Here is a 27,159-nt window from a genome sequence, read left to right on the forward strand (position 1 = left end):
TCCGGCCGTCATGACTGCATTTTACCGCGGCACCATTGAGAGCGTCCTCTCCAGCTGTATTGCTGTTTGGGGTGGCGGCTGCACTGACTACAACTTGAAGGCCCTGCAGCGCATAGTGAACACTGCTGGTAAGATTGCTGGTGCTTCGCTCCCCTCCTTGAAGGACATTTACACCTCCCATCTCACCCGCAAGGCGACCACGATTGTGAGTGATGCGAGTCACCCCGCTCACTCTTTGTTCGAGCTTCTGCCCTCTGGGAAGAGGTACAGAAGCCTGCGCTCCCGCACCTCCAGACTCTCAAACAGCTTCATACTCCAGGCTGTTAGGATCCTGAACTCGCTCCCCCGTTCTGCGTAGCGTCCTGTACTTTTACTGTCTGAACTGTCTGAATGCACACTGGCTCTTATTATTTATTATTTGTTATTACTCTTATTTATTGTTTGTGCCTTTTTGTTTATGATGTTTTTTACTTTTGCGCTATGCTTGCTGGCTCCGTTATTTATTGTGTTATCTGTTTATTTATTATTTATTCATCACTCTTACTATTGATTGTTTGAATTTTTGCCTTCTTGTTTTTATATTGTGTCGCGTACATGTATGTCTATCGTGTTATGTGTCTCGTCACCGTGGGATAGAGAAAAACGTAATTTCGGTCCCTTTGTGTGTTGTGACGTGGAGAGATTGACAATAAAGCTGACTTTGACTTTGACTTTGACTTTACTCACCTGAAGGAGAAGCGTAGGATCCTGGAGGAAGTCTCTTATGTTGAGGATGTGCATACCTTCCACAAAGACCTGGACAAGCTGGACGCAATCACCAGAGGAGTCGAAGAGATCCCAAAAGCTGGTGGATTCTTTCTTAAGCCCTGGGTCAGGTCAGGCCAATGTGGGAGAGAGACACTCACGCCAGGAGCATCGTCATGCAAAGTCCTTATTCTCCCAAATCAAAGGCGAGAAGACGATGACAAAGCCCGTGGAACCTACCTGGTTGAAAGTGACAAACCGTACCCAATGATCTCTGTCAATTTCTCAAAGAGGAGGAAGAAAATGAGAGTGCGTCAAAATCTCCTGGAAGAAGAAGTGAGAGAAAAAAACTCCCAAACCACTGACTAGAAGGCAGTTGCTAAGCCAAGTAGCTAACCTGTATGACCCAATAGGTCTTGTCACTCTTGCTAAACAGATGGGTGCCATCCTAGTCGGGAGAGGCTGGAACAAGCACAACCCGAAACACACGAGACAAACCATTGTCAGAAAGATTGAGGGAAGAAGCAGTCCAGCTGTTTGAAGAATACATCCGCCTCTGTCAAATTAGCTTCCACAAAAGCCTCACACCGTGCAACTAAACCCGAAAACCCTGGGGAGTGACATTCTCCGATGGGAGCGAGCAGAGTTACGAAGCTGCGGTGTACCTCAGACCGGAGACAGCAATGGGCACTGAAGTCAGACTTGTTGAGTCCAAAGCAAAGCCCACACCACTTGACCAGAAAGGAGAACCAGTCAAGGCTAAAATATGTGGCGTTGTCTATGCAACTCGCCTCAGAAGGTACATCGAAAAGCACAGTCGAATTGAAATTGTAAGATGGTTCCATCTGCCGGACAGTCAAACTGTGTTGGGATGTTGAATGTCAAACTTTCTTCGCAAACAAAGTTGGATAAATCCAGAAGACCACATCCTCTGATGACTGGTGGTGGATCCAGGGGGACATCTATGTTGCAGACATTCTAACGAGACGTGCAGCTTTAGAAGACCTCCAAGAGGATTCTGTAGGGTAGAACGTACCTGAATTCCTCAAGCTGGCTGTGGTAGAGTGGCCAAAAAAGTCTGCTAAAAAAGTTGCTGTCTAGGCAAGAGAAGGGATTAACAAACTCCAAAGAAAATACTTAGCAGCAGCACTGATGAGATCCCAGGTCAGGAAAGGCACATGCAATGTGCCTTCTACTGGAGCAAAAATCCCAGGCGAAAGAGACCACGGTGCTCCACAAGGCACCACAGATGGAAAACAGCCCAAGACTAAAACCCAAAGACCTCCAGCTGGATCTGCAATGAAAGAACTGATTGACGTCAGGAGGTTCAGCAGCTTAACCAAGGTGATCAGAGTTGTTGCCTGGGTATGGAAGGCTGCAATAAAATGGAAGAACAAAGGTAAACATCAACCATCAAGAAAGAAGCAATCGCAGCCATCCAGAACTCATGTGACCTCTCTGGGTTCAAGAACCAAGACATCAAGTGTGAGGTATTAATTCAACCGAGGCAGAAATCATTCAAACAAAAGATCCACTAGCCCCTCTCCACACCAGCAAGGGGAAAAAGGCAAATTAAAAAAAAAAATTCAAATTCACCAAACTTCCTGCCAGATGCCAGGGACAGCTATATTACCTATAGACCAGAATTAAAGCTGGGGAACAAAGAAGGGAAAGCTGTTAGTGTAAGAAAGACAACTTTAACAGAAAAAGCAAATAAAAGAAACCCAAAGAGACTCCTCAGTTTCTGGTCACGCGCAACGGGTAGGAAATGGACTTGAATGCTTAGTTTGTTCAAAATGTTTCGTTTGTTTGAATGGTTTGGTTTGAACTACAAACTGTGTTCGTCTTGGCTTTGAGTTGCTCAATCAATTTGCGGTTACTTGTGCTTCATGTTTCCTAGTGTATGTATGCAAATGCTGAACTTGGTAGGACTGGAAGTAATACAATGTTTTCTTTGCTTAAGGTTATCAACCCCAAAGTCAAAGTCAGCTTTATTGTCAATCTCTTCACATGTCAAGACACGCAAAGAAACCGAAATTACGTTTTCTCTATCCCACGGTGACGAGACATAGTACATGATAGACATACAAGTAAACGACACAATATAAAAACAAGAAGGCACAAACAATAAATAACAAGAGTGATGAATAAATAATAAACAGATAATGACTAATTATCCTCTAAGTAATTATGAAATAAACTGCAAAAAGAAAATATAAAGTTGTTCCAAGGACCAAGGCACTTTTCAAGTTGGGGTAAAGAACTGTGGATAAAAAAAAGAGGACAACTTGACAGTTGATAACCAACAACTTGACAATAACAAAAAATTGTTATATATTATAGCGGGATGGGGTTCTTTTTTTTTTGTGGGAAACATTTTTTTTATCAGCTTTTCTTGAAAAAGATCTGTTCGTTTTTTTTATTCATTTCAATGGGCATCAACTATGTGCCAATTTTTTACTATTCATGGAATGGCTCGGTCTCTATCCCCATAAAATGTTTTAAACAAGGTTCATCTTTCTTTTCGGCTTGTTACCAAATAAACCAGGGAGTGGGGGAACTTGCATGTAAGCATACGTATTGACTTGTGATCAGTTCAGGGTTGTGACAAGATAAGTGTGAGTGTGTGATATAATAATTTGAAGGAACAATGAAAAAATACATCTTGTGTCAGAAAATGATTTTTCTAGTCTTTTTGTGTTGCATCTCCATACCTTATGGAAAAATGATGGAAGCTGGATCAAGGGATAGAACGTTGCCTTGAAAATGCTGTAACACCTAAAGAGAATATACAAGACGAGCAGCACAACTGTACACGCCATCAGCAAAGAGCCTAAGAAGTACATAACAGTTTGCCACCAAGGTGTATGGCCTGTTGAAAAAAAGAAAGAAACAAAGATGATCACTGTACGATTTTGTCATGCATCATATAAATGTTCAGTATATATGCTGTTGTTTCTAGCTGTACAGTAGTTTTAAAATTATGAGTACTGCAAGTTTTTGTGGTTATATTTGTTAGCTTGCCTCAAACATATTGATAAGAGATGCAACATTGTGTGTGCATGGGGACAGTTATTTAAGATTAAAAAAAATAGTTACCATCAGTCTGAATGCAATATGGTAAGTTAAATTTGCTCCTCTTATCGGGATGGTCAGAACATGACTGGACCCGAACACAGTACAATGTCCAATAGTTCAAGTCTGGCAAAGTTACCATCTGAGCACTTGTGTGTATGATTTGGGGTTGTAGTACCTGAAAGACAGATAGCAGATAGACAGATAGCAGTTCATTATCATTATGTTATTGAGAATGAATCACAGCAGGCCTTAATAATATCGTATCGTGGTTCTTTGTATCGATATGATATCGTATCGTGACAAAACCTGCTATTTACACCCCTAGTAGGTGCATATGCAACACTCATTCACCCTCTGGTAGCGGTAAACAACGCAAGTAGCCAAAGCTGCCCTGTTGCAGGCCGACAAAAGTGTGGCTGCCTCCGTGTGCCTACGGCCCCTCCGACTCCCACCAAAGATTCACACCCAAGGATTCACCAGTGTGAGAAGTACTTGTGGCAAGGTGTGTGAAGTGTCTTGCCCAAGGACACAAACACATGTGACTCGAGATACAAACCGTCAACCCTCAGGTAACGAACGATGCGCCCTACCACCTGAACCACGGCTGCCTCAAGATCGGATGTTAATGAACTTTCCACCTATTTGAGAAAGGTATACCGTTTATGCCGATCAGAGAAATTAAAAAATCTAAATTCCTACCTGCTTGTCAACATTATGTTCCCAATACACAATGTAGTAGTGCAACTTTTTAAGATTCTGCCTCATGGAGCGGTTTGAACTGGTCAATGGATCGGAAATAAAAACATCAATGTTGTTTACAGCAACAGCCAGTTCCACTTTGGATGGTGGACCAATTGCAGCTATAAGGCAGAAGACAAAAGAAATCAGAGAATTGGTGGCTATTAGTATGGTTATTTACAACATTAAATCCACGTTGGCACAAATACAATCCACACAAGGAACTGTGAAATCAACCCGCAGTGAAGTATGGGTTACAGCAGGGGCGATGCTATGGCCACACTCCCTGGCGCGGCGATGTTGACAAAGGACGAGGAATTTGATCGATGGATTTAATGATTTAGAGTGCACAGATGGTTTGATAACATTATTGCTTATATAATAGTTATTTGATATATAATGTATATATCGTTATATGGGCCTGTCGAATATTTTGAAGTGCAAGAGCCGTCAGCGGCGCGCACGCATTGTTGACAAAGGACGATTGATGGATTTAATGAATTGGAGTGACGCAGATGGTTTTATTAACGTGTTATTTATGTAATAGTTTTTTGAATAACTCTGAATTTTACGTCAGGGCCGTTCTCAGCTCTTAGTTTGTGTTTATGTCACGTTAGCATAGCTATCGTTTAGCCTGTTGTTGCTCGTTCATGACTGTTATTGGTGTTGGATTTTGTCGAATAAATTGCCCCTCAAAACGCGACTTATACTCCGGAGCGACTTGTATATGTTTTTTTTCGCTTTTTGGGGCATTTTATGGCTGGTGCGACTTATACTCCGGAGCGACTTTTAGTCCGAAAATTACGGTATTTAACAAAACACACTTCTAGGCGTGTGGCAGCGTGGACTTCCAGCCACGGAAGTGGAAGAGAGCTCCATAGAATAGGACCGGGCGTGCGTAAAAGCCATGACTGAGCCCCATCCACCGTCGTCGGACAGCCACCCGGCCGAGCGCCGGCCCCAGACTTCTATTCACGGAGGTGAACTTGAGCTCCATAGAATAGGACCGGGCGTGCGTAAAAGCCCTAATAGTCTGTCACTCCAAATCCTTAAATCCTTCAAACTCTTCGTCCGCCGTGTCACTTAGAAACAAAGCCGCTAATGATGCCGGTAGTACGTGGGGTCCTTCGTCATCTTCGGCATCCCGTGATGAATCTTTGTCCTTTATGTAAACAACCGCCGCGCCATGCCGTGTTGCGCTGCTGACGTCACTTGAAATTCAAATTACAGTAATCCCTTGCTACATTGCGGATCGTTTATCGCGGTTTCACTTTTTTTTTTATTGAAAAAAACCCCCACATATAAGTCGCTCCTTATTATAAGTCGCCCCCCCACCCAAACTATGAAAAAAAAACGCGACTTATAGTCCGAACATTACGGTAGTAACTTTTGTATATTCAAATAATGAACTTTCAATTGATCTGAATGCAAACTGTAAAAGTAATTTCAATCTTACAATGTCAATCAAAAACATTACTTTCACTCCACAGTCGGCAAAAGCATGAAAGAGTCATTGTACCGTAATTTTCGGACTATAAGTCGCTCCGGAGTATAAGTCGCACCAGCCATAAAATGCCCAAAAAAGCGAAAAAAAAAACATATGTCGCTCCGGAGTATAAGTCGCATTTTGGGGGGCAATTTATTCAACAAAATCCAACATCAAGAACAGACATGAACGAGCAACAACAGGCTAAACGATACGGTATGCTAACGTGACAAACAGAAACGAGGAGCTGAGAACGGGCCTATCGTAACATTCAGTTATTTAAAAAAAACTATTACATAAATAACACGTTTATAAAACCATCTGTCTCACTCCAATTCATTAAATCCATCGATCGTCCTTTGTCAACAATGCCGTGTGCCGCGCCGCAGTTCAAATTATTCCACAGGCCCATACAACGATATATAAACTATATTTTAAAAAACTATCACATAAACAACAATATTATCAAACCATTTGTGTCACTCCAAATCATTAAATCCATCGATCAGATTTCTCGTCCTTTATGTCATCCTGGTGACAGAGGACATGTCCAGAGGATATGGCGCTTTAAAGTGTTAATTACTTTATTTGATTTTTTCTCTTTATTTTTCATGTTTTGAATATGTTCAAGAAAAAGATATCAAAGCATGTGAAGTGATCAACTATACTAAAAATAACATGTGAAGTGGTCAACTATACTTGTAAGTGATGTGTTAATGATCAAGTAAAGATTTGTGAAAAAAAACATATATAAGTTGCTCCTGAGTATAAGTCGCCCCTCCCACCCAAACTATGAAAAAATATGCGCCTTATAGTCGGAAAATTACGGTATGTCATACGACATAACACAGTCACAGTTTTATGAAATAAAATATACACGAACGTCAATCTTGCTCAACAACAAGCAGGTTCAAATCTGTGAAGAATAAATATTTTTTTATGTCACTGGTTTTTTTTAAATATGATTTGAAAGATAGAGCCATTGATCACAGTATTCAAAATGTCATTGGTCATCAGTGATGATCGGTTTGCTTGGCTGTTAACTAGCAAATCAGTGCATGACACAGACGTACCCTATGAGAAAGCAAAGCAATGGGAAAATCTAGTAAATTAAATTTATAGCAAGACTCTCGTCATAATTGTGTACTTAGTAGGACTCGTGGTACACACACGAGTGAATTAAGTGGCTGAAGTTTAGCCACTAAACTATCTTGAGAAGCAGCTGCCGATGACCTTCTAACCGAACAACCATTGAAAGGGTCCACTCATTCAACCTCCTGGGCAGGGTTATCTAATTCAGACATACCGCTGCCCTGAAAAATCCATACCTAGCTCAAAACCAAGTACATACAAGGGACTGAAGGGTCCTAATTTTGGAGTATTACGCAACGTTACCACACTTTCCCACAATTTCTCACCATGCTTCTCAGGACAAAATTCTTTCTGCACCCATTCTGAGTGACTGGAGTTGTCATTGGTGCGCACACGCAACATGTAGAAGCCCAAATAGTGCAGGTTATGTGCAGTAAGGTCACATGACTTGGAAAACGTCTTGTCACAGGCATTAGACCAGTAGTACCTTTTCTTGGATTCTAGCTTGTATTTCCTGTAAAGACAAAACAAAAAAGTACTTACTCTTCGCATACAATAGTGCAGCATTCTGGCAGTTGGTGAATGGAAGTTCATGTTCATGCTATTGTTTCTTAAAATTAAGTCTATTATACTGACTGTACTCTCATACATATACATACATGTTTAGGAGGGCTGCCACTTGCGACGATCGGACAGACATTGAGGAGTATACTGACTCTGTTTCCTTCTACATCAGGAAGTGCATTGATGATGTGACTCACTCAAAATCCATCGTCACTTGGGCTAACCGGAAGCCATGGCTGACGGGGGCTGTCTTCAGGCTGCTGAGGGCAAGGGACAAAGCCTTTAGAGCGGGGGATGAGGCTGGCTTGAGGACTGCGAGGGCCGACCTGTCCTGGGGCATCAAAGAAGCAAAGAGGGCGTTCTCTTGCAAAATTACCGCCCACTTCAAGGACAGCAGGGACGCACGGAGCCTTTGGCAGGGCATTCAGACCATCACGGACTACAAGCCCGCACCGCAGAGCTGTGAAGGGGACGTCCGTCTGCTCAATGACCTTAACCGTTTTTTGCTCGCTTTGACGCTCAGAACAGCACTTGCCCGCTGAAGGCCACTCCCCCTTTACACGAGCTGCCCCTGTGCCTCTCCGCCGACAGCGTGAGGAGGGCGCTTGCCGCTATCAACATCCGTAAGGCGGCGGGCCCTGACAACATCCCGGGTCGAGCACTGAAGGACTGCGCTGGTGAGGTGACGGATGTCTTCACAGACGTCTTTAACACTTCCCTGCAGCAGGCCATCGTCCCGTCGTGTTTCAAAGCTGCCACCATCGTACCTGTGCCGAAGAAACCCGCTCCGTCCTGCTTCAATGACTACCGCCCCGTGGCACTTACGCCCATCATCATGAAGTGCTTCGAGCGGCTTGTCATGGAGCACATCCGTTCCGTTCTCCCCCCCACCATTGACCCCTTCCAGTTTGCATACCGAGCCAAGCGGTCCTCTGAGGATTTCATCTGCTCTGCCCTCCACTCGGCCCTCACCCACCTGGAGAGAAGGGACTCGTATGTGAGATTGCTGTTTGTGGACTTCAGTTCTGCCTTCAACACCATTGTGCCACAACGTCTCATCGGCAAACTTGACAAGCTGGGCCTCAGTATCTATCTCTGCAACTGGCTACTGGACTTCCTCTGTCAGTGGCCACAGGTGGTACGTGTTGGCGACAAAATCTCCGCCAGCATCACGCTGAGCACAGGGGCCCCCCAAGGCTGCGTGCTCAGTCCGCTACTCTTCACCCTCCTGACACATGACTGCATTGCAACCCACAGCGACAACCGCATAGTGAAGTTTGCTGACGACACGACTCTGGTGGGTCTCGTCACCAAGGGAGACGAGACTCAGTACAGGCTGGAGGTTGACCTTCTGACCACGTGGTGCAGGCACAACAACCTCCTGCTGAACGTCGACAAGACCAAGGAGGTTGTTGTTGACTTCCGGAAGGGTCACACCCAACACCTGCCGCTGACCATCGACGGTGCTGTGGTGGAGAGAGTGAGCTCACTCTTTGTTTGAGCTTCTGCCCTCTGGGAAGAGGTATAGGAGCCTGCGCTCCCGCACCACCAGACTCAACAACAGCTTCATACTCCAGGCTGTTAGGATCCTGAACTCGCTTCCCCTTTCTGGGTAGCGTCCTGTACTTTAGCGCTATGCTTACTGTCTGCTATATGCACACTGGCTCCGTTTTGCTCCTCTTATTGTGTGAAGGCGAAGGCCTTCACACATATGTTATTCTACACCATTCTCTATTATTATTATTATTGTGTGAAGGCGAAGGCCTTCACACTTATGTTATTCTACTCCATTCACTTTATTGTGTGAAGGCGAAGGCCTTCACACATATGTTATTCTACACCATTCTCTATTATTGTGTGAAGGCGAAGGCCTTCACACATATGTTATTCTACACCATTCTCTATTATTATTATTATTATTCTCTACGTTTCTCCACACTTTTTTGACACGTTTCATCTTCCACATAATTCATCCGATTCACTCCATTCCACTTTTCACGTATTCCAAATATTCACGCGACGAGCGCTTGTATTTTGCTCGTTCCGAAAATTTTCCGATTCCGCAAAATTCCCAAAATTCCGACAAATTTTTCCCCATTCATTCTTAATGGCACATTCGACATTTCACATTTACGTCGTTCCAATTTGAAATTCACATCATTCAGCACATTCTAATCACATTCGGAAGGATTCTCGACATTCCCAAAATTCCCAAATTCGAAAATTTCACGTTTTCACGTTAAAAATTCCGACAAATTTTCACAAAATTTCGTTTTTCACCTCTAACTTCTACAGTTTTCAACCGATTCAACTCGTTCCAACTTTCAACTGTTCATCTTTTGCCTACCTATTCCACAACGTCCCACTTACCAAAAACTTCACATCTTTTATTTTGAAATTCAACCAAAATTCTCTAAAATTTCGTTTTTCTACTCTAATTTCTACATTTTTCAACCGATTCAACCCATTCCAACTTTCAACTGTTCATTATTTTTCTACTGATTCCACAACTTCCCACTTACCAAAAGCTTCACATCTTTTATTTTGAAATTCACACCCAATTCCTTTTCCCTTCTCATTTCTACATTTTTCAACCGATTCAACCCATTCCAACTTTCAGCTGTTCATCATTTTTCTACCTATTCCACAACTTCCCACTTACCAAAAACTTCACATCTTTTATTTTGAAATTCACACCCAATTCTCCAATATTTCCGTTTCTCCTTCTCATTTCTACATTTTTCAACCGATTCAACCCATTCCAACTTTCAACTGTTCATCATTTTTCTACCTATTCCACAACTTCCCACTTACCAAAAACTTCACATCTTTTATTTTGAAATTCACACCCAATTCCTTTTTCCCTTCTCATTTCTACATTTTTCAACAGATTCAACCCATTCCAAATTTATTCACTTAATTCACCTTATTCTTCCCACATTCACTCCCATTCACCCCCACTTCCACTATGCTTACACAATTCAACCCTTGACCCCCAATTCCAGTGTGGCGGCCATCTTGGATGACCCTGAAGTGCCACCAATGAACCCAGAATGAACCGGAAGTGGCCCAAATCAAACCGAAAGTGACCCCAAATAGACCGGAAGTGACCTCAGGTAAACCGGAAGTGACCCCAAATCAAACCGGAAGTGACCCCAAATGTACCGGAAGTGACCTTTTTAGACCGGAAATGACCCCTTATAAACCGGAAGTGACCTCAGACGAACCGGAAGTGACCCAAATTAAACCGGAAGTGACCCAAATAAACCGGAAGTGACCCCAAATAGACCGGAAGTGACCTCTGGTAAACCGGAAGTGACCCCAAATCAAACCGGAAGTGACCCAAAATGAACCGGAAGTGACCTTTTTAGACCGGAAATGACCCCAAAGAAACCGGAAGTGACCTCAGCTAAACCGGAAGTGACCTGTTTTAAACCGGAAGTGACCCAAATAAACCGGAAGTGACCCAAATTAGACCGGAAATGACCCGAATCAAGCCGGAAGTGACCTTATTTCAACACTAAGTGCCCCAAATAGCTACATTTGCGCTTACGTCTTCGTTTTTTGTCCGATATAACCCGTTTCAACATTTTTACCCCAAAAGTGAACCTCCTGAGGCCGTTTTTTTTGGTTTTGTTCCAAATCTAGAAAGATTTTGGCGCAATTGCTTTTTTTTATTTTCCCATTCATTCTCTATGGGGATTCAACATTTGCTCTAACTTCTACATTTTTTAACTGATTCAACCCGTTCCAACTTTCAACTGTTCATCTTTTGCCTACCTATTCCACAACTTCCCACTTACCAACAATTCCAAATTTAAAATTCAACCAAATTCTCCAAAATTTCGTTTTTCTACTCTAACTTCTAAATTTTTCTACCGATTCAACCCATTCCAACTTTCAACTGTTCATCTTTTGCCTACCTATTCCACAACTTCCCACTTACCAAATATTCCAAACTTTCAATTTTGAAATTCACCACAAATTCTCCAAATATTCTACATTTCTCAAGTAATTCAACACGTTTCAACATCGTTCGGCAGCATTCCCCGAAAAAGTTATTCATACATTTCGCCTTCACACGCAATTTCTCCAGAAATTGCAAAATTCTAGTTATTATTATTCTCTTTTATTCTCCACACTTTTTTGACACGTTTCATCTTCCACATAATTCATCCGATTCACTCCATTCCACTTTTCACGTATTCCAAATATTCACGCGACGAGCGCTTGTATTTTTCTCGTTCCGAAAATTTTCCGATTCCGCAAAATTCCCAAAATTCCGACAAATTTTTCCCCATTCATTCTTAATGGCACATTCGACATTTCACATTTACGTCGTTCCAATTTGAAATTCACATCATTCAGCACATTCTAATCACATTCGGAAGGATTCTCGACATTCCCAAAATTCCCAAATTCGAAAATTTCACGTTTTCACGTTAAAAATTCCGACAAATTTTCACAAAATTTCGTTTTTCACCTCTAACTTCTACATTTTTCAACCGATTCAACTCGTTCCAACTTTCAACTGTTCATCTTTTGCCTACCTATTCCACAACGTCCCACTTACCAAAAACTTCACATCTTTTATTTTGAAATTCAACCAAAATTCTCTAAAATTTCGTTTTTCTACTCTAATTTCTACATTTTTCAACCGATTCAACCCATTCCAACTTTCAACTGTTCATTATTTTTCTACTGATTCCACAACTTCCCACTTACCAAAAGCTTCACATCTTTTATTTTGAAATTCACACCCAATTCCTTTTCCCTTCTCATTTCTACATTTTTCAACCGATTCAACCCATTCCAACTTTCAACTGTTCATCATTTTTCTACCTATTCCACAACTTCCCACTTACCAAAAACTTCACATCTTTTATTTTGAAATTCACACCCAATTTCCTTTTCCCTTCTCATTTCTACATTTTTCAACCGATTCAACCCATTCCAACTTTCAACTGTTCACTATTTTTCTACCGATTCCACAACTTCCCACTTACCAAAAGCTTCACGTCTTTTATTTTGAAATTCACACCCAATTCCTTTTCCCTTCTCATTTCTACATTTTTCAACCGATTCAACCCATTCCAACTTTCAACTGTTCATCATTTTTCTACCTATTCCACAACTTCCCACTTACCAAAAACTTCACATCTTTTATTTTGAAATTCACACCCAATTTCCTTTCCCCTTCTCATTTCTACATTTTTCAACCGATTCAACCCATTCCAACTTTCAACTGTTCATTATTTTTCTACCGATTCCACAACTTCCCACTTACCAAAAGCTTCACGTCTTTTATTTTGAAATTCACACCCAATTCCTTTTCCCTTCTCATTTCTACATTTTTCAACCGATTCAACCCATTCCAACTTTCAACTGTTCATCATTTTTCTACCTATTCCACAACTTCCCACTTACCAAAAACTTCACATCTTTTATTTTGAAATTCACACCCAATTTCCTTTTCCCTTCTCATTTCTACATTTTTCAACCGATTCAACCCATTCCAACTTTCAACTGTTCATCATTTTTCTACCTATTCCACAACTTCCCACTTACCAAAAACTTCACATCTTTTATTTTGAAATTCAACCAAAATTCTCTCAAATTCCGTTTTTGTACTCTAATTTCTACATTTTTCAACCGATTCAACCCATTCCAACTTTCAACTGTTCATCATTTTTCTACCTATTCCACAACTTCCCAAATACTTCACATCTTTTATTTTGAAATTCACACCCAATTCCCTTTTCCCTTCTCATTTCTACATTTTTCAACCGATTCAACCCATTCCAACTTTCAACTGTTCATCATTTTTCTACCTATTCCACAACTTCCCACTTACCAAAAACTTCACATCTTTTATTTTGAAATTCACACTCAATTCCCTTTTCCCTTCTCCTTTCTACATTTTTCAACCGATTCAACCCATTCCAACTTTCAACTGTTCATCATTTTTCTACCTATTCCACAACTTCCCACTTACCAAAAACTTCACATCTTTTATTTTGAAATTCACACCCAATTCCCTTTTCCCTTCTCATTTCTACATTTTTCAACCGATTCAACCCATTCCAACTTTCAACTGTTCATCATTTTTCGACCTATTCCACAACTTCCCAAAACCTTCACATCTTTTATTTTGAAATTCACACCCAATTCCTTTTTCCCTTCTCATTTCTACATTTTTCAACCGATTCAACCCATTCCAACTTTCAACTGTTCATCATTTTTCAACCTATTCCACAACTTCCCACTTACCAAAAACTTCACATCTTTTATTTTGAAATTCGCCACAAATTCTCCAAATATTCTACATTTCTCAAGTAATTCAACACGTTTCAACATCGTTCGGCAGCATTCCCCGAAAAAGTTATTCATACATTTCGCCTTCACACGCAATTTCTCCAGAAATTGCAAAATTCTAGTTATTATTATTATTATATTTTATTCTCCTCACTTTTTTGTCCCGCTTCTTCTTTCACAAAATTCACCCGATTCACTCCATTCCACTTTTCACGTATTCCAAATATTCAGGAAAGGGTGGCTTGTATTTTTCTCATTCCGAACATTTTCCGATTCCGCAAAATTCCCCAAATTCCGACAAATTTTTCCCCATTCATTCTTAATGGCACATTCGACATTTCACGTTTACGTCGTTCCAATTTGAAATTCACATCATTCAGCACATTCTAATCACATTCGGAAGGATTCTCGACATTCCCAAAATTCCCAAATTCAAAAATTTCACGTTTTCACGTTAAAAATTCCGACAAATTTTCACAAAATTTCGTTTTTCAGCTCTAACTTCTACATTTTTCAACCGATTCAACTCGTTCCAACTTTCAACTGTTCATCTTTTGCCTACCTATTCCACAACGTCCCACTTCCCAAAAACTTCACATCTTTTATTTTGAAATTCAACCAAAATTCTCTAAAATTTCGTTTTTCCACTCTAATTTCTACATTTTTCAACCGATTCAACCCATTCCAACTTTCAACTGTTCATTACTTTTCTACCGATTCCACAACTTCCCACTTACCAAAAGCTTCACATCTTTTATTTTGAAATTCACACCCAATTCCTTTTCCCTTCTCATTTCTACATTTTTCAACCGATTCAACCCATTCTAACTTTCAACTGTTCATCATTTTTCTACCTATTCCACAACTTCCCACTAACCAAAAACTTCACATCTTTTATTTTGAAATTCACACCCAATTTCCTTTTCCCTTCTCATTTCTACATTTTTCAACCGATTCAACCCATTCCAACTTTCAACTGTTCATCATTTTTCTACCTATTCCACAACTTCCCACTTACCAAAAACTTCACATCTTTTATTTTGAAATTCAACCAAAATTCTCTCAAATTCCGTTTTTGTACTCTAATTTCTACATTTTTCAACCGATTCAACCCATTCCAACTTTCTACTGTTCATCATTTTTCTACCTATTCCACAACTTCCCAAATACTTCACATCTTTTATTTTGAAATTCACACCCAATTCCTTTTTCCCTTCTCATTTCTACATTTTTCAACCGATTCAACCCATTCCAACTTTCAACTGTTCATCATTTTTCTACCTATTCCACAACTTCCCACTTACCAAAAACTTCACATCTTTTATTTTGAAATTCACACCCAATTCCCTTTTCCCTTCTCATTTCTACATTTTTCAACCGATTCAACCCATTCCAACTTTCAACTGTTCATCATTTTTCTACCTATTCCACAACTTCCCACTTACCAAAAACTTCACATCTTTTATTTTGAAATTCACACTCAATTCCCTTTTCCCTTCTCATTTCTACATTTTTCAACCGATTCAACCCATTCCAACTTTCAACTGTTCATCATTTTTCTACCTATTCCACAACTTCCCACTTACCAAAAACTTCACATCTTTTATTTTGAAATTCACACCCAATTCCCTTTTCCCTTCTCATTTCTACATTTTTCAACCGATTCAACCCATTCCAACTTTCAACTGTTCATCATTTTTCTACCTATTCCACAACTTCCCACTTACCAAAAATTTTCACATCTTTTATTTTGAAATTCACACCCAATTCCCTTTTCCCTTCTCATTTCTACATTTTTCAACCGATTCAACCCATTCCAACTTTCAACTGTTCATCATTTTTCTACCTATTCCACAACTTCCCACTTACCAAAAACTTCACATCTTTTATTTTGAAATTCACACTCAATTCCCTTTTCCCTTCTCATTTCTACATTTTTCAACCGATTCAACCCATTCCAACTTTCAACTGTTCATCATTTTTCTACCTATTCCACAACTTCCCACTTACCAAAAACTTCACATCTTTTATTTTGAAATTCACACCCAATTCCCTTTTCCCTTCTCATTTCTACATTTTTCAACCGATTCAACCCATTCCAACTTTCAACTGTTCATCATTTTTCTACCTATTCCACAACTTCCCACTTACCAAAAACTTCACATCTTTTATTTTGAAATTCACACCCAATTCCCTTTTCCCTTCTCATTTCTACATTTTTCAACCGATTCAACCCATTCCAACTTTCAACTGTTCATCATTTTTCGACCTATTCCACAACTTCCCAAAACCTTCACATCTTTTATTTTGAAATTCACACCCAATTCCTTTTTCCCTTCTCATTTCTACATTTTTCAACCGATTCAACCCATTCCAACTTTCAACTGTTCATCATTTTTCTACCTATTCCACAACTTACCAAAAACTTCACATCTTTTATTTTGAAATTCACCACAAATTCTCCAAATATTCTACATTTCTCAAGTAATTCAACACGTTTCAACATCGTTCGGCAGCATTCCCCGAAAAAGTTATTCATACATTTCGCCTTCACACGCAATTTCTCCAGAAATTGCAAAATTCTAGTTATTATTATTATTATTATTGTGTGAAGGCGAAGGCCTTCACACATATGTTATTCTACACCATTCTCTATTATTGTGTGAAGGCGAAGGCCTTCACACATATGTTATTCTACACCATTCTCTATTATTATTATTATTCTCTTTTATTCTCCACACTTTTTTGACACGTTTCATCTTCCACATAATTCATCCGATTCACTCCATTCCACTTTTCACGTATTCCAAATATTCACGCGACGAGCGCTTGTATTTTTCTCGTTCCGAAAATTTTCCGATTCCGCAAAATTCCCAAAATTCCGACGAATTTTTCCCCATTCATTCTTAATGGCACATTCGACATTTCACATTTACGTCGTTCCAATTTGAAATTCACATCATTCAGCACATTCTAATCACATTCGGAAGGATTCTCGACATTCCCAAAATTCCCAAATTCGAAAATTTCACGTTTTCACGTTAAAAATTCCGACAAATTTTCACAAAATTTCGTTTTTCACCTCTAACTTCTACATTTTTCAACCGATTCAACTCGTTCCAACTTTCAACTGTTCATCTTTTGCCTACCTATTCCACAACGTCCCACTTACCAAAAACTTCACATCTTTTATTTTGAAATTCAACCAAAATTCTCTAAAATTTCGTTTTTCTACTCTAATTTCTACATTTTTCAACCGATTCAACCCATTCCAACTTTCAACTGTTCATTATTTTTCTACTGATTCCACAACTTCCCACTTACCAAAAGCTTCAAATCTTTTATTTTGAAATTCACACCCAATTCCTTTTCCCTTCTCATTTCTACATTTTTCAACCGATTCAACCCATTCCAACTTTCAACTGTTCATCATTTTTCTACCTATTCCACAACTTCCCACTTACCAAAAACTTCACATCTTTTATTTTGAAATTCACACCCAATTCCTTTTTCCCTTCTCATTTCTACATTTTTCAACCGATTCAACCCATTCCAACTTTCAACTGTTCATCATTTTTCTACCTATTCCACAACTTCCCACTTACCAAAAACTTCACATCTTTTATTTTGAAATTCACACCCAATTTCCTTTTCCCTTCTCATTTCTACATTTTTCAACCGATTCAACCCATTCCAACTTTCAACTGTTCATCATTTTTCTACCTATTCCACAACTTCCCACTTACCAAAAACTTCACATCTTTTATTTTGAAATTCACACCCAATTCACTTTTCCCTTCTCATTTCTACATTTTTCAACCGATTCAACCCATTCCAACTTTCAACTGTTCATCATTTTTCTACCTATTCCACAACTTCCCACTTACCAAAAACTTCACATCTTTTATTTTGAAATTCACACCCAATTCCCTTTTCCCTTCTCATTTCTACATTTTTCAACCGATTCAACCCATTCCAACTTTCAACTGTTCATCATTTTTCGACCTATTCCACAACTTCCCAAAACCTTCACATCTTTTATTTTGAAATTCACACCCAATTCCTTTTTCCCTTCTCATTTCTACATTTTTCAACCGATTCAACCCATTCCAACTTTCAACTGTTCATCATTTTTCGACCTATTCCACAACTTCCCACTTACCAAAAACTTCACATCTTTTATTTTGAAATTCGCCACAAATTCTCCAAATATTCTACATTTCTCAAGTAATTCAACACGTTTCAACATCGTTCGGCAGCATTCCCCGAAGAAGTTATTCATACATTTCGCCTTCACACGCAATTTCTCCAGAAATTGCAAAATTCTAGTTATTATTGTGTGAAGGCGGAGGCCTTCACACATATGTTATTCTACTCCATTTACTTTATTATTATTATTATTATTATTATTCTATTTTATTCCCGCCACTTTTTTGTCCCGTTTCATCTTCCACATAATTCATCCGATTCACTCCATTCCACTTTTCACGTATTCCAAATATTCACGACATGAGCGCTTGTATTTTTCTCATTCCGAAAATTTTCCGATTCCGCAAAATTCCCAAAATTCCGACAAATTTTTCCCCATCCATTCTTAATGGCACATTCGACATTTCACAAAATTTCGTGTTTCACCTCTAACTTCTACATTTTTCAACCGATTCAACCCATTCCAACTTTCAACTGTTCATCTTTTGCCTACCTATTCCACAACTTCCCACTTACCAAAAATTCCAAATTTTCAAATTTGAAATTCAACCAAAATTCTCTCAAATTCCGTTATTCCACTCTAATTTCTACATTTTTCAACCGATTCAACCCATTCCAACTTTCAACTGTTCATCTTTTGCCTACCTATTCCACAACTTCCCACTTACCAAAAATTCCAAATTCTCAAATTTGAAATTCAACCAAAATTCTCTAAAATTTCGTTTTTCTACTCTAATTTCTACATTTTTCGACCGATTCAACCCATTCCAAATGCATTCACCTTATGCTTCCCACATTCACTCCCATTCACCCCCACTTCCACTATGCTTACACAATTCAACCCTTGACCCCCAATTCCAGTGTGGCGGCCATCTTGGATTGACCCTCAAGTGCCCCCAATGAACCCAAAATGAACCGGAAGTGCCCCAAATCAAACCGAAAGTGACCCCAAATAGACCGGAAGTGACCTCAGGTAAACCGGAAGTGACCCCAAATCAAACCGGAAGCGACCCCAAATGTACCGGAAGTGACCTTTTTAGACCGGAAATGACCCCTAATAAACCGGAAGTGACCTCAGACGAACCGGAAGTGACCCAAATTAAACCGGAAGTGAACCAAATAAACCGGAAGTGACCCCAAATAGACCGGAAGTGACCCCAAATAGACCGGAAGTTACCTCTGATAAACCGGAAGTGACCCCAAATCAAACCGGAAGTGACCCCAAATGTACCGGAAGTGACACTTTTAGACCGGAAATGACCCCTAATAAACCGGAAGTGACCACAGACGAACCGGAAGTGGCCCAAATTAAACCGGAAGTGACCCAAATAAACCGGAAGTGACCCCAAATAGACCGGAAGTGACCCCAAATAGACCGGAAGTGACCTCTGGTAAACCGGAAGTGACCCCAAATCAAACCGGAAATGACCCCAAATGAACCGGAAGTGACCTTTTTAGACCGGAAATGACCCCAAATAAACCGGAAGTGACCTCAGCTAAACCGGAAGTGACCTGTTTTAAACCGGAAGTGACCCAAATAAACCGGAAGTGACCCAAATTAGACCGGAAATGACCCGAATCAAGCCGGAAGTGACCTTATTTCAACACTAAGTGCCCCAAATAGCTACATTTGCGCTAACGTCTTCGTTTTTTGTCCGATTTAACCCGTTTCAACATTTTTACCCCAAAAGTGAACCTCCTGAGGCCGTTTTTTTTGGTTTTGTTCCAAATTTAGAAAGATTTTGGCGCAATTGCTTTTTTTTATTTTCCCATTTATTCTCTATGGGGATTCAACATTTGCTCTAACTTCTACATTTTTTAACTGATTCAACCCGTTCCAACTTTCAACTGTTCATCTTTTGCCTACCTATTCCACAACTTCCCACTTACCAACAATTCCAAATTTAAAATTCAAACAAATTCTCCAAAATTTCATTTTTCTACTCTAACTTCTACATTTTTCTACCGATTCAACCCATTCCAACTTTCAACTGTTCATCTTTTGCCTACCTATTCCACAACTTCCCACTTACCAAATATTCCAAACTTTCAATTTTGAAATTCACCACAAATTCTCCAAATATTCTACATTTCTCAAGTAATTCAACACGTTTCAACATCGTTCGGCAGCATTCCCCGAAAAAGTTATTCATACATTTCGCCTTCACACGCAATTTCTCCAGAAATTGCAAAATTCTAGTTATTCTTCTATTTTATTCTCCTCACTTTTTTGTCCCGTTTCATCTTTCACATAATTCATCCGATTCACTCCATTCCACTTTTCACGTATTCCAAATATTCAGGAAAGGGGTGCTTGTATTTTTCTCATTCCGAAAATTTTCCGATTCCGCAAAATTCCCAAAATTCCGACAAATTTTTCCCCATCCATTCTTAATGGCACATTCGACATTTCACAAAATTTCGTTTTTCACCTCTAACTTCTACATTTTTCAACCGATTCAACCCATTCCAACTTTCAACTGTTCATCTTTTGCCTACCTATTCCACAACTTCCCACTTACCAAAAATTCCAAATTTTCAAATTTGAAATTCAACCGAAATTCTCTCAAATTCCGTTATTCCACTCTAATTTCTACATTTTTCAACCGATTCAACCCGTTCCAACTTTCAACTGTTCATCTTTTGCCTACCTATTCCACAACTTCCCACTTACCAAAAGTTCCAAATTTTCAAATTTGAAATTCAACCAAAATTCTCTCAAATTCCGTTATTCCACTCTAATTTCTACATTTTTCAACCGATTCAACCCGTTCCAACTTTCAACTGTTCATCTTTTGCCTACCTATTCCACAACTTCCCACTTACCAAAAATTCCAAATTCTCAAATTTGAAATTCAACCAAAATTCTCTAAAATTTCGTTTTTCTACTCTAATTTCTACATTTTTCGACCGATTCAACCCGTTCCACATTTATTCCCCTTATTCACCTTATGCTTACCACATTCACTCCCATTCACCCCCACTTCCACTATGCTTCCCACATTCACTCCCATTCACCCCCACTTCCACTATGCTTACACAATTCAACCCTTGACCCCCAATTCCAGTGTGGCGGCCATCTTGGATGACCCTGAAGTGCCACCAATGAACCCAGAATGAACCGGAAGTGCCCCAAATCAAACCGAAAGTGACCCCAAATAGACCGGAGGTGACCTCAGGTAAACCGGAAGTGACCCCAAATCAAACCGGAAGTGACCCCAAATGTACCGGAAGTGACCATTTTAGACCGGAAATGACCCCTAATAAACCGGAAGTGACCTCAGACGAACCGGAAGTGACCCAAATTAAACCGGAAGTGACCCAAATTAAACCGGAAGTGACCCAAATAAACCGGAAGTGACCCCAAATAGACCGGAAGTGACCTCTGGTAAACCGGAAGTGACCCCAAATCAAACCGGAAGTGACCCCAAATGAACCGGAAGTGACCTATTTAGACCGGAAATGACCCCAAATAAACCGGAAGTGACCTCAGCTAAACCGGAAGTGACCTGTTTTAAACCGGAAGTGACCCAAATAAACCGGAAGTGACCCAAACTAGACCGGAAGTGACCCGAATCAAACCGGAAGTGACCTTATTTCAACACTGAGTGGCCCAAATAGCTACATTTGCGCTAACTTTTTCGTTTTTTGTCTGATTTAACCCGTTTCGACATTTTTACCCCAAAAGTGAACCTCCTGAGGCCGTTTTTTTTTTTTGTTCCAAATTTAGAAAGATTTTGGCGCAATTGCTTTTTTTTATTTTCCCATTCATTCTCTATGGGGATTCAACATTTGCTCTAACTTCTACATTTTTTAACTGATTCAACTCGTTCCAACTTTCAACTGTACATCTTTTGCCTACCTATTCCACAACTTCCCACTTACCAAAAATTCCAAATTCGAAATTCAACCAAATTCTCCAAAATTTCGTTTTTCTACTCTAATTTCTACATTTTTCAACCGATTCAACCCATTCCAACTTTCAACTGTTCATCTTTTGCCTACCTATTCCACAACTTCCCACTTACCAAAAATTCCAAACTTTCAAATTTGAAATTCACCACAAATTCTCCAAATATTCTACATTTCTCAAGTAATTCAACACGTTTCAACATCGTTCGGCAGCATTCCCCGAAAAAGTTATTCATACATTTCGCCTTCACACGCAATTTCTCCAGAAATTGCAAAATTCTAGTTATTATTATTATTCTTCTATTTTATTCTCCTCACTTTTTTGTCCCGTTTCATCTTTCACATAATTCATCCGATTCACTCCATTCCACTTTTCACGTATTCCAAATATTCAGGAAAGGGGTGCTTGTATTTTTCTCATTCCGAAAATTTTCCGATTCCGCAAAATTCCCAAAATTCCGACAAATTTTTCCCCATCCATTCTTAATGGCACATTCGACATTTCACAAAATTTCGTTTTTCACCTCTAACTTCTACATTTTTCAACCGATTCAACCCATTCCAACTTTCAACTGTTCATCTTTTGCCTACCTATTCCACAACTTCCCACTTACCAAAAATTCCAAATTTTCAAATTTGAAATTCAACCGAAATTCTCTCAAATTCCGTTATTCCACTCTAATTTCTACATTTTTCAACCGATTCAACCCGTTCCAACTTTCAACTGTTCATCTTTTGCCTACCTATTCCACAACTTCCCACTTACCAAAAGTTCCAAATTTTCAAATTTGAAATTCAACCAAAATTCTCTCAAATTCCGTTATTCCACTCTAATTTCTACATTTTTCAACCGATTCAACCCGTTCCAACTTTCAACTGTTCATCTTTTGCCTACCTATTCCACAACTTCCCACTTACCAAAAATTCCAAATTCTCAAATTTGAAATTCAACCAAAATTCTCTAAAATTTCGTTTTTCTACTCTAATTTCTACATTTTTCGACCGATTCAACCCGTTCCACATTTATTCCCCTTATTCACCTTATGCTTACCACATTCACTCCCATTCACCCCCACTTCCACTATGCTTCCCACATTCACTCCCATTCACCCCCACTTCCACTATGCTTACACAATTCAACCCTTGACCCCCAATTCCAGTGTGGCGGCCATCTTGGATGACCCTGAAGTGCCACCAATGAACCCAGAATGAACCGGAAGTGCCCCAAATCAAACCGAAAGTGACCCCAAATAGACCGGAGGTGACCTCAGGTAAACCGGAAGTGACCCCAAATCAAACCGGAAGTGACCCCAAATGTACCGGAAGTGACCATTTTAGACCGGAAATGACCCCTAATAAACCGGAAGTGACCTCAGACGAACCGGAAGTGACCCAAATTAAACCGGAAGTGACCCAAATTAAACCGGAAGTGACCCAAATAAACCGGAAGTGACCCCAAATAGACCGGAAGTGACCTCTGGTAAACCGGAAGTGACCCCAAATCAAACCGGAAGTGACCCCAAATGAACCGGAAGTGACCTATTTAGACCGGAAATGACCCCAAATAAACCGGAAGTGACCTCAGCTAAACCGGAAGTGACCTGTTTTAAACCGGAAGTGACCCAAATAAACCGGAAGTGACCCAAACTAGACCGGAAGTGACCCGAATCAAACCGGAAGTGACCTTATTTCAACACTGAGTGGCCCAAATAGCTACATTTGCGCTAACTTTTTCGTTTTTTGTCTGATTTAACCCGTTTCGACATTTTTACCCCAAAAGTGAACCTCCTGAGGCCGTTTTTTTTTTTTGTTCCAAATTTAGAAAGATTTTGGCGCAATTGCTTTTTTTTATTTTCCCATTCATTCTCTATGGGGATTCAACATTTGCTCTAACTTCTACATTTTTTAACTGATTCAACTCGTTCCAACTTTCAACTGTACATCTTTTGCCTACCTATTCCACAACTTCCCACTTACCAAAAATTCCAAATTCGAAATTCAACCAAATTCTCCAAAATTTCGTTTTTCTACTCTAATTTCTACATTTTTCAACCGATTCAACCCATTCCAACTTTCAACTGTTCATCTTTTGCCTACCTATTCCACAACTTCCCACTTACCAAAAATTCCAAACTTTCAAATTTGAAATTCACCACAAATTCTCCAAATATTCTACATTTCTCAAGTAATTCAACACGTTTCAACATCGTTCGGCAGCATTCCCCGAAAAAGTTATTCATACATTTCGCCTTCACACGCAATTTCTCCAGAAATTGCAAAATTCTAGTTATTATTGTGTGAAGGCGAAGGCCTTCACACATATGTTATTCTACTCCATTTACTTTATTGTGTGAAGGCGAAGGCCTTCACACTTATGTTATTCTACACCATTCTCTATTATTATTATTGTGTGAAGGCGAAGGCCTTCACACATATGTTATTCTACACCATTCTCTATTATTGTGTGAAGGCGAAGGCCTTCACACATATGTTATTCTACACCATTCTCTATTATTATTATTATTATTATTCTCTTTTATTCTCCACACTTTTTTGTCCACTTTCATCTTCCACATAATTCATCCGATTCACTCCATTCCACTTTCCACGTATTCCAAATATTCACGCGATGAGCGCTTCCATTTTTCTCGTTCCGAAAATTTTCCGATTCCGCAAAATTCCCAGAATTCCGACAAATTTTTCCCCATCCATTCTTAATGGCACATTCGACATTTCACAAAATTTCGTTTTTCACCTCTAACTTCTACATTTTTCAACCGATTCAACCCATTCCAACTTTCAACTGTTCATCTTTCGCCTACCTATTCCACAACTTCCCACTTACCAAAAATTCCAAATTTTCAAATTTGAAATTCAACCAAAATTCTCTCAAATTCCGTTTTTCTACTCTAATTTCTACATTTTTCAACCGATTCAACCCATTCCAACTTTCAACTGTTCATCTTTTGCCTACCTATTCCACAACTTCCCACTTACCAAAAATTCCAAATTTTCAAATTTGAAATTCAACCAAAATTCTCCAAAATTCAGTTTTTCCACTCTAATTTCTACATTTTTCAACCGATTCAACCCATTCCAACTTTCAACTGTTCATCTTTTGCCTACCTATTCCACAACTTCCCACTTACCAAAAATTCCGAACTTTCACGTTTGAAATTCAACCAAATTCTCCAAAATTTCGTTTTTCCACTCTAATTTCTACATTTTTCGACCGATTCAACCCATTCCACATTTATTCCCTTTATTCATCTTATGCTTACCACATTCACTCCCATTCACCCCCACTTCCACTATGCTTACACAATTCAACCCTTGACCCCCAATTCCAGTGTGGCGGCCATCTTGGATGACCCTGAAGTGCCACCAATGAACCCAGAATGAACCGGAAGTGCCCCAAATCAAACCGAAAGTGACCCCAAATAGACCGGAAGTGACCTCAGGTAAACCGGAAGTGACCCCAAATCAAACCGGAAGTGACCCCAAATGTACCGGAAGTGACCTTTTTAGACCGGAAATGACCCCTAATAAACCGGAAGTGACCTCAGACGAACCGGAAGTGACCCAAATTAAACCGGAAGTGACCCAAATAAACCGGAAGTGACCCCAAATAGACCGGAAGTGACCCCAAATAGACCGGAAGTGACCTCTGGTAAACCGGAAGTGACCCCAAATCAAACCGGAAGTGACCCAAAATGAACCGGAAGTTACCTTTTTAGACCGGAAATGACCCCAAATAAACCGGAAGTGACCTCAGCTAAACCGGAAGTGACCTGTTTTAAACCGGAAGTGACCCAAATAAACCGGAAGTGACCCCAATTAGACCGGAAGTGACCCCAAATAGACCGGAAGTGACCTCTGGTAAACCGGAAGTGACCCCAAATCAAACCGGAAGTGACCCAAAATGAACCGGAAGTGACCTTTTTAGACCGGAAATGACCCCAAATAAACCGGAAGTGACCTCAGCTAAACCGGAAGTGACCTCAGCTAAACCGGAAGTGACCTGTTTTAAACCGGAAGTGACCCAAATAAACCGGAAGTGACCCAAATTAGACCGGAAGTGACCTTATTTCAACACTAAGTGCCCCAAATAGCTACATTTGCGCTAACGTCTTCGTTTTTTGTCCGATTTAACCCGTTTCAACATTTTTACCCCAAAAGTGAACCTCCTGAGGCCGTTTTTTTTGGTTTTGTTCCAAATTTAGAAAGATTTTGGCGCAATGGTTTTTTTTTATTTTCCCATTCATTCTCTATGGGGATTCAACATTTGCTCTAACTTCTACATTTTTTAACTGATTCAACCCGTTCCAACTTTCAACTGTTCATCTTTTGCCTACCTATTCCACAACTTCCCACTTACCAACAATTCCAAATTTAAAATTCAACCAAATTCTCCAAAATTTCGTTTTTCTACTCTAACTTCTACATTTTTCTACCGATTCAACCCATTCCAACTTTCAACTGTTCATCTTTTGCCTACCTATTCCACAACTTCCCACTTACCAAATATTCCAAACTTTCAATTTTGAAATTCACCACAAATTCTCCAAATATTCTACATTTCTCAAGTAATTCAACACGTTTCAACATCGTTCGGCAGCATTCCCCGAAAAAGTTATTCATACATTTCGCCTTCACACGCAATTTCTCCAGAAATTGCAAAATTCTAGTTATTATTATTATTATTCTCTTTTATTCTCCACACTTTTTTGTCCAGTTTCATCTTCCGCATAATTCATCCGATTCACTCCATTCCACTTTTCACGTATTCCAAATATTCACGCGATGAGCGCTTCCATTTTTCTCGTTCCGAAAATTTTCCGTTTCCGCAAAATTCCCCAAATTCCGACAAATTTTTCCCCATTCATTCTCAATGGCACATTCGACATTTCACATTTACGTCGTTCCAATTTGAAATTCACATCATTCAGCACATTCTAATCACATTCGGAAGGATTCTCGACATTCCCAAAATTCCCAAATTCGAAAATTTCTCGTTTTCA

General features: G+C 39.7%; 1 protein-coding gene across 24 annotated transcripts in view; it reads right to left on the reverse strand.

The window, feature by feature from the left end:
• Window positions 1–27,159, reverse strand: part of LOC133160073 (interferon alpha/beta receptor 1b-like) — a 192,435-nt gene that overhangs the window by 53,582 nt on the left and 111,694 nt on the right. For 20 of the 24 annotated variants that reach the window (XR_009715804.1, XR_009715803.1, XR_009715802.1 and 17 more), the window contains 4 exons: window positions 7,465–7,652; window positions 4,522–4,682; window positions 3,844–3,997; window positions 3,459–3,616 (listed from right to left, as the gene is read on the reverse strand). Coding sequence is in view for 13 of the 24 variants with exons in the window: in XM_061287643.1 (XP_061143627.1) it covers window positions 3,459–3,616; window positions 3,844–3,997; window positions 4,522–4,682; window positions 7,465–7,652 (661 nt within the window). In the remaining 11 variants the exon portion in view is untranslated. The remainder of the gene's footprint in view (window positions 1–3,458; window positions 3,617–3,843; window positions 3,998–4,521; window positions 4,683–7,464; window positions 7,653–27,159) is intronic. The other 4 variants (XR_009715806.1, XR_009715805.1, XR_009715807.1 and 1 more) reach the window with 1 other exon arrangement.

The sequence above is a fragment of the Syngnathus typhle genome, linkage group LG9, assembly GCF_033458585.1.
Source record: "Syngnathus typhle isolate RoL2023-S1 ecotype Sweden linkage group LG9, RoL_Styp_1.0, whole genome shotgun sequence".
In the NCBI taxonomy this organism is placed as follows: Eukaryota; Metazoa; Chordata; class Actinopteri; order Syngnathiformes; family Syngnathidae; genus Syngnathus; species Syngnathus typhle.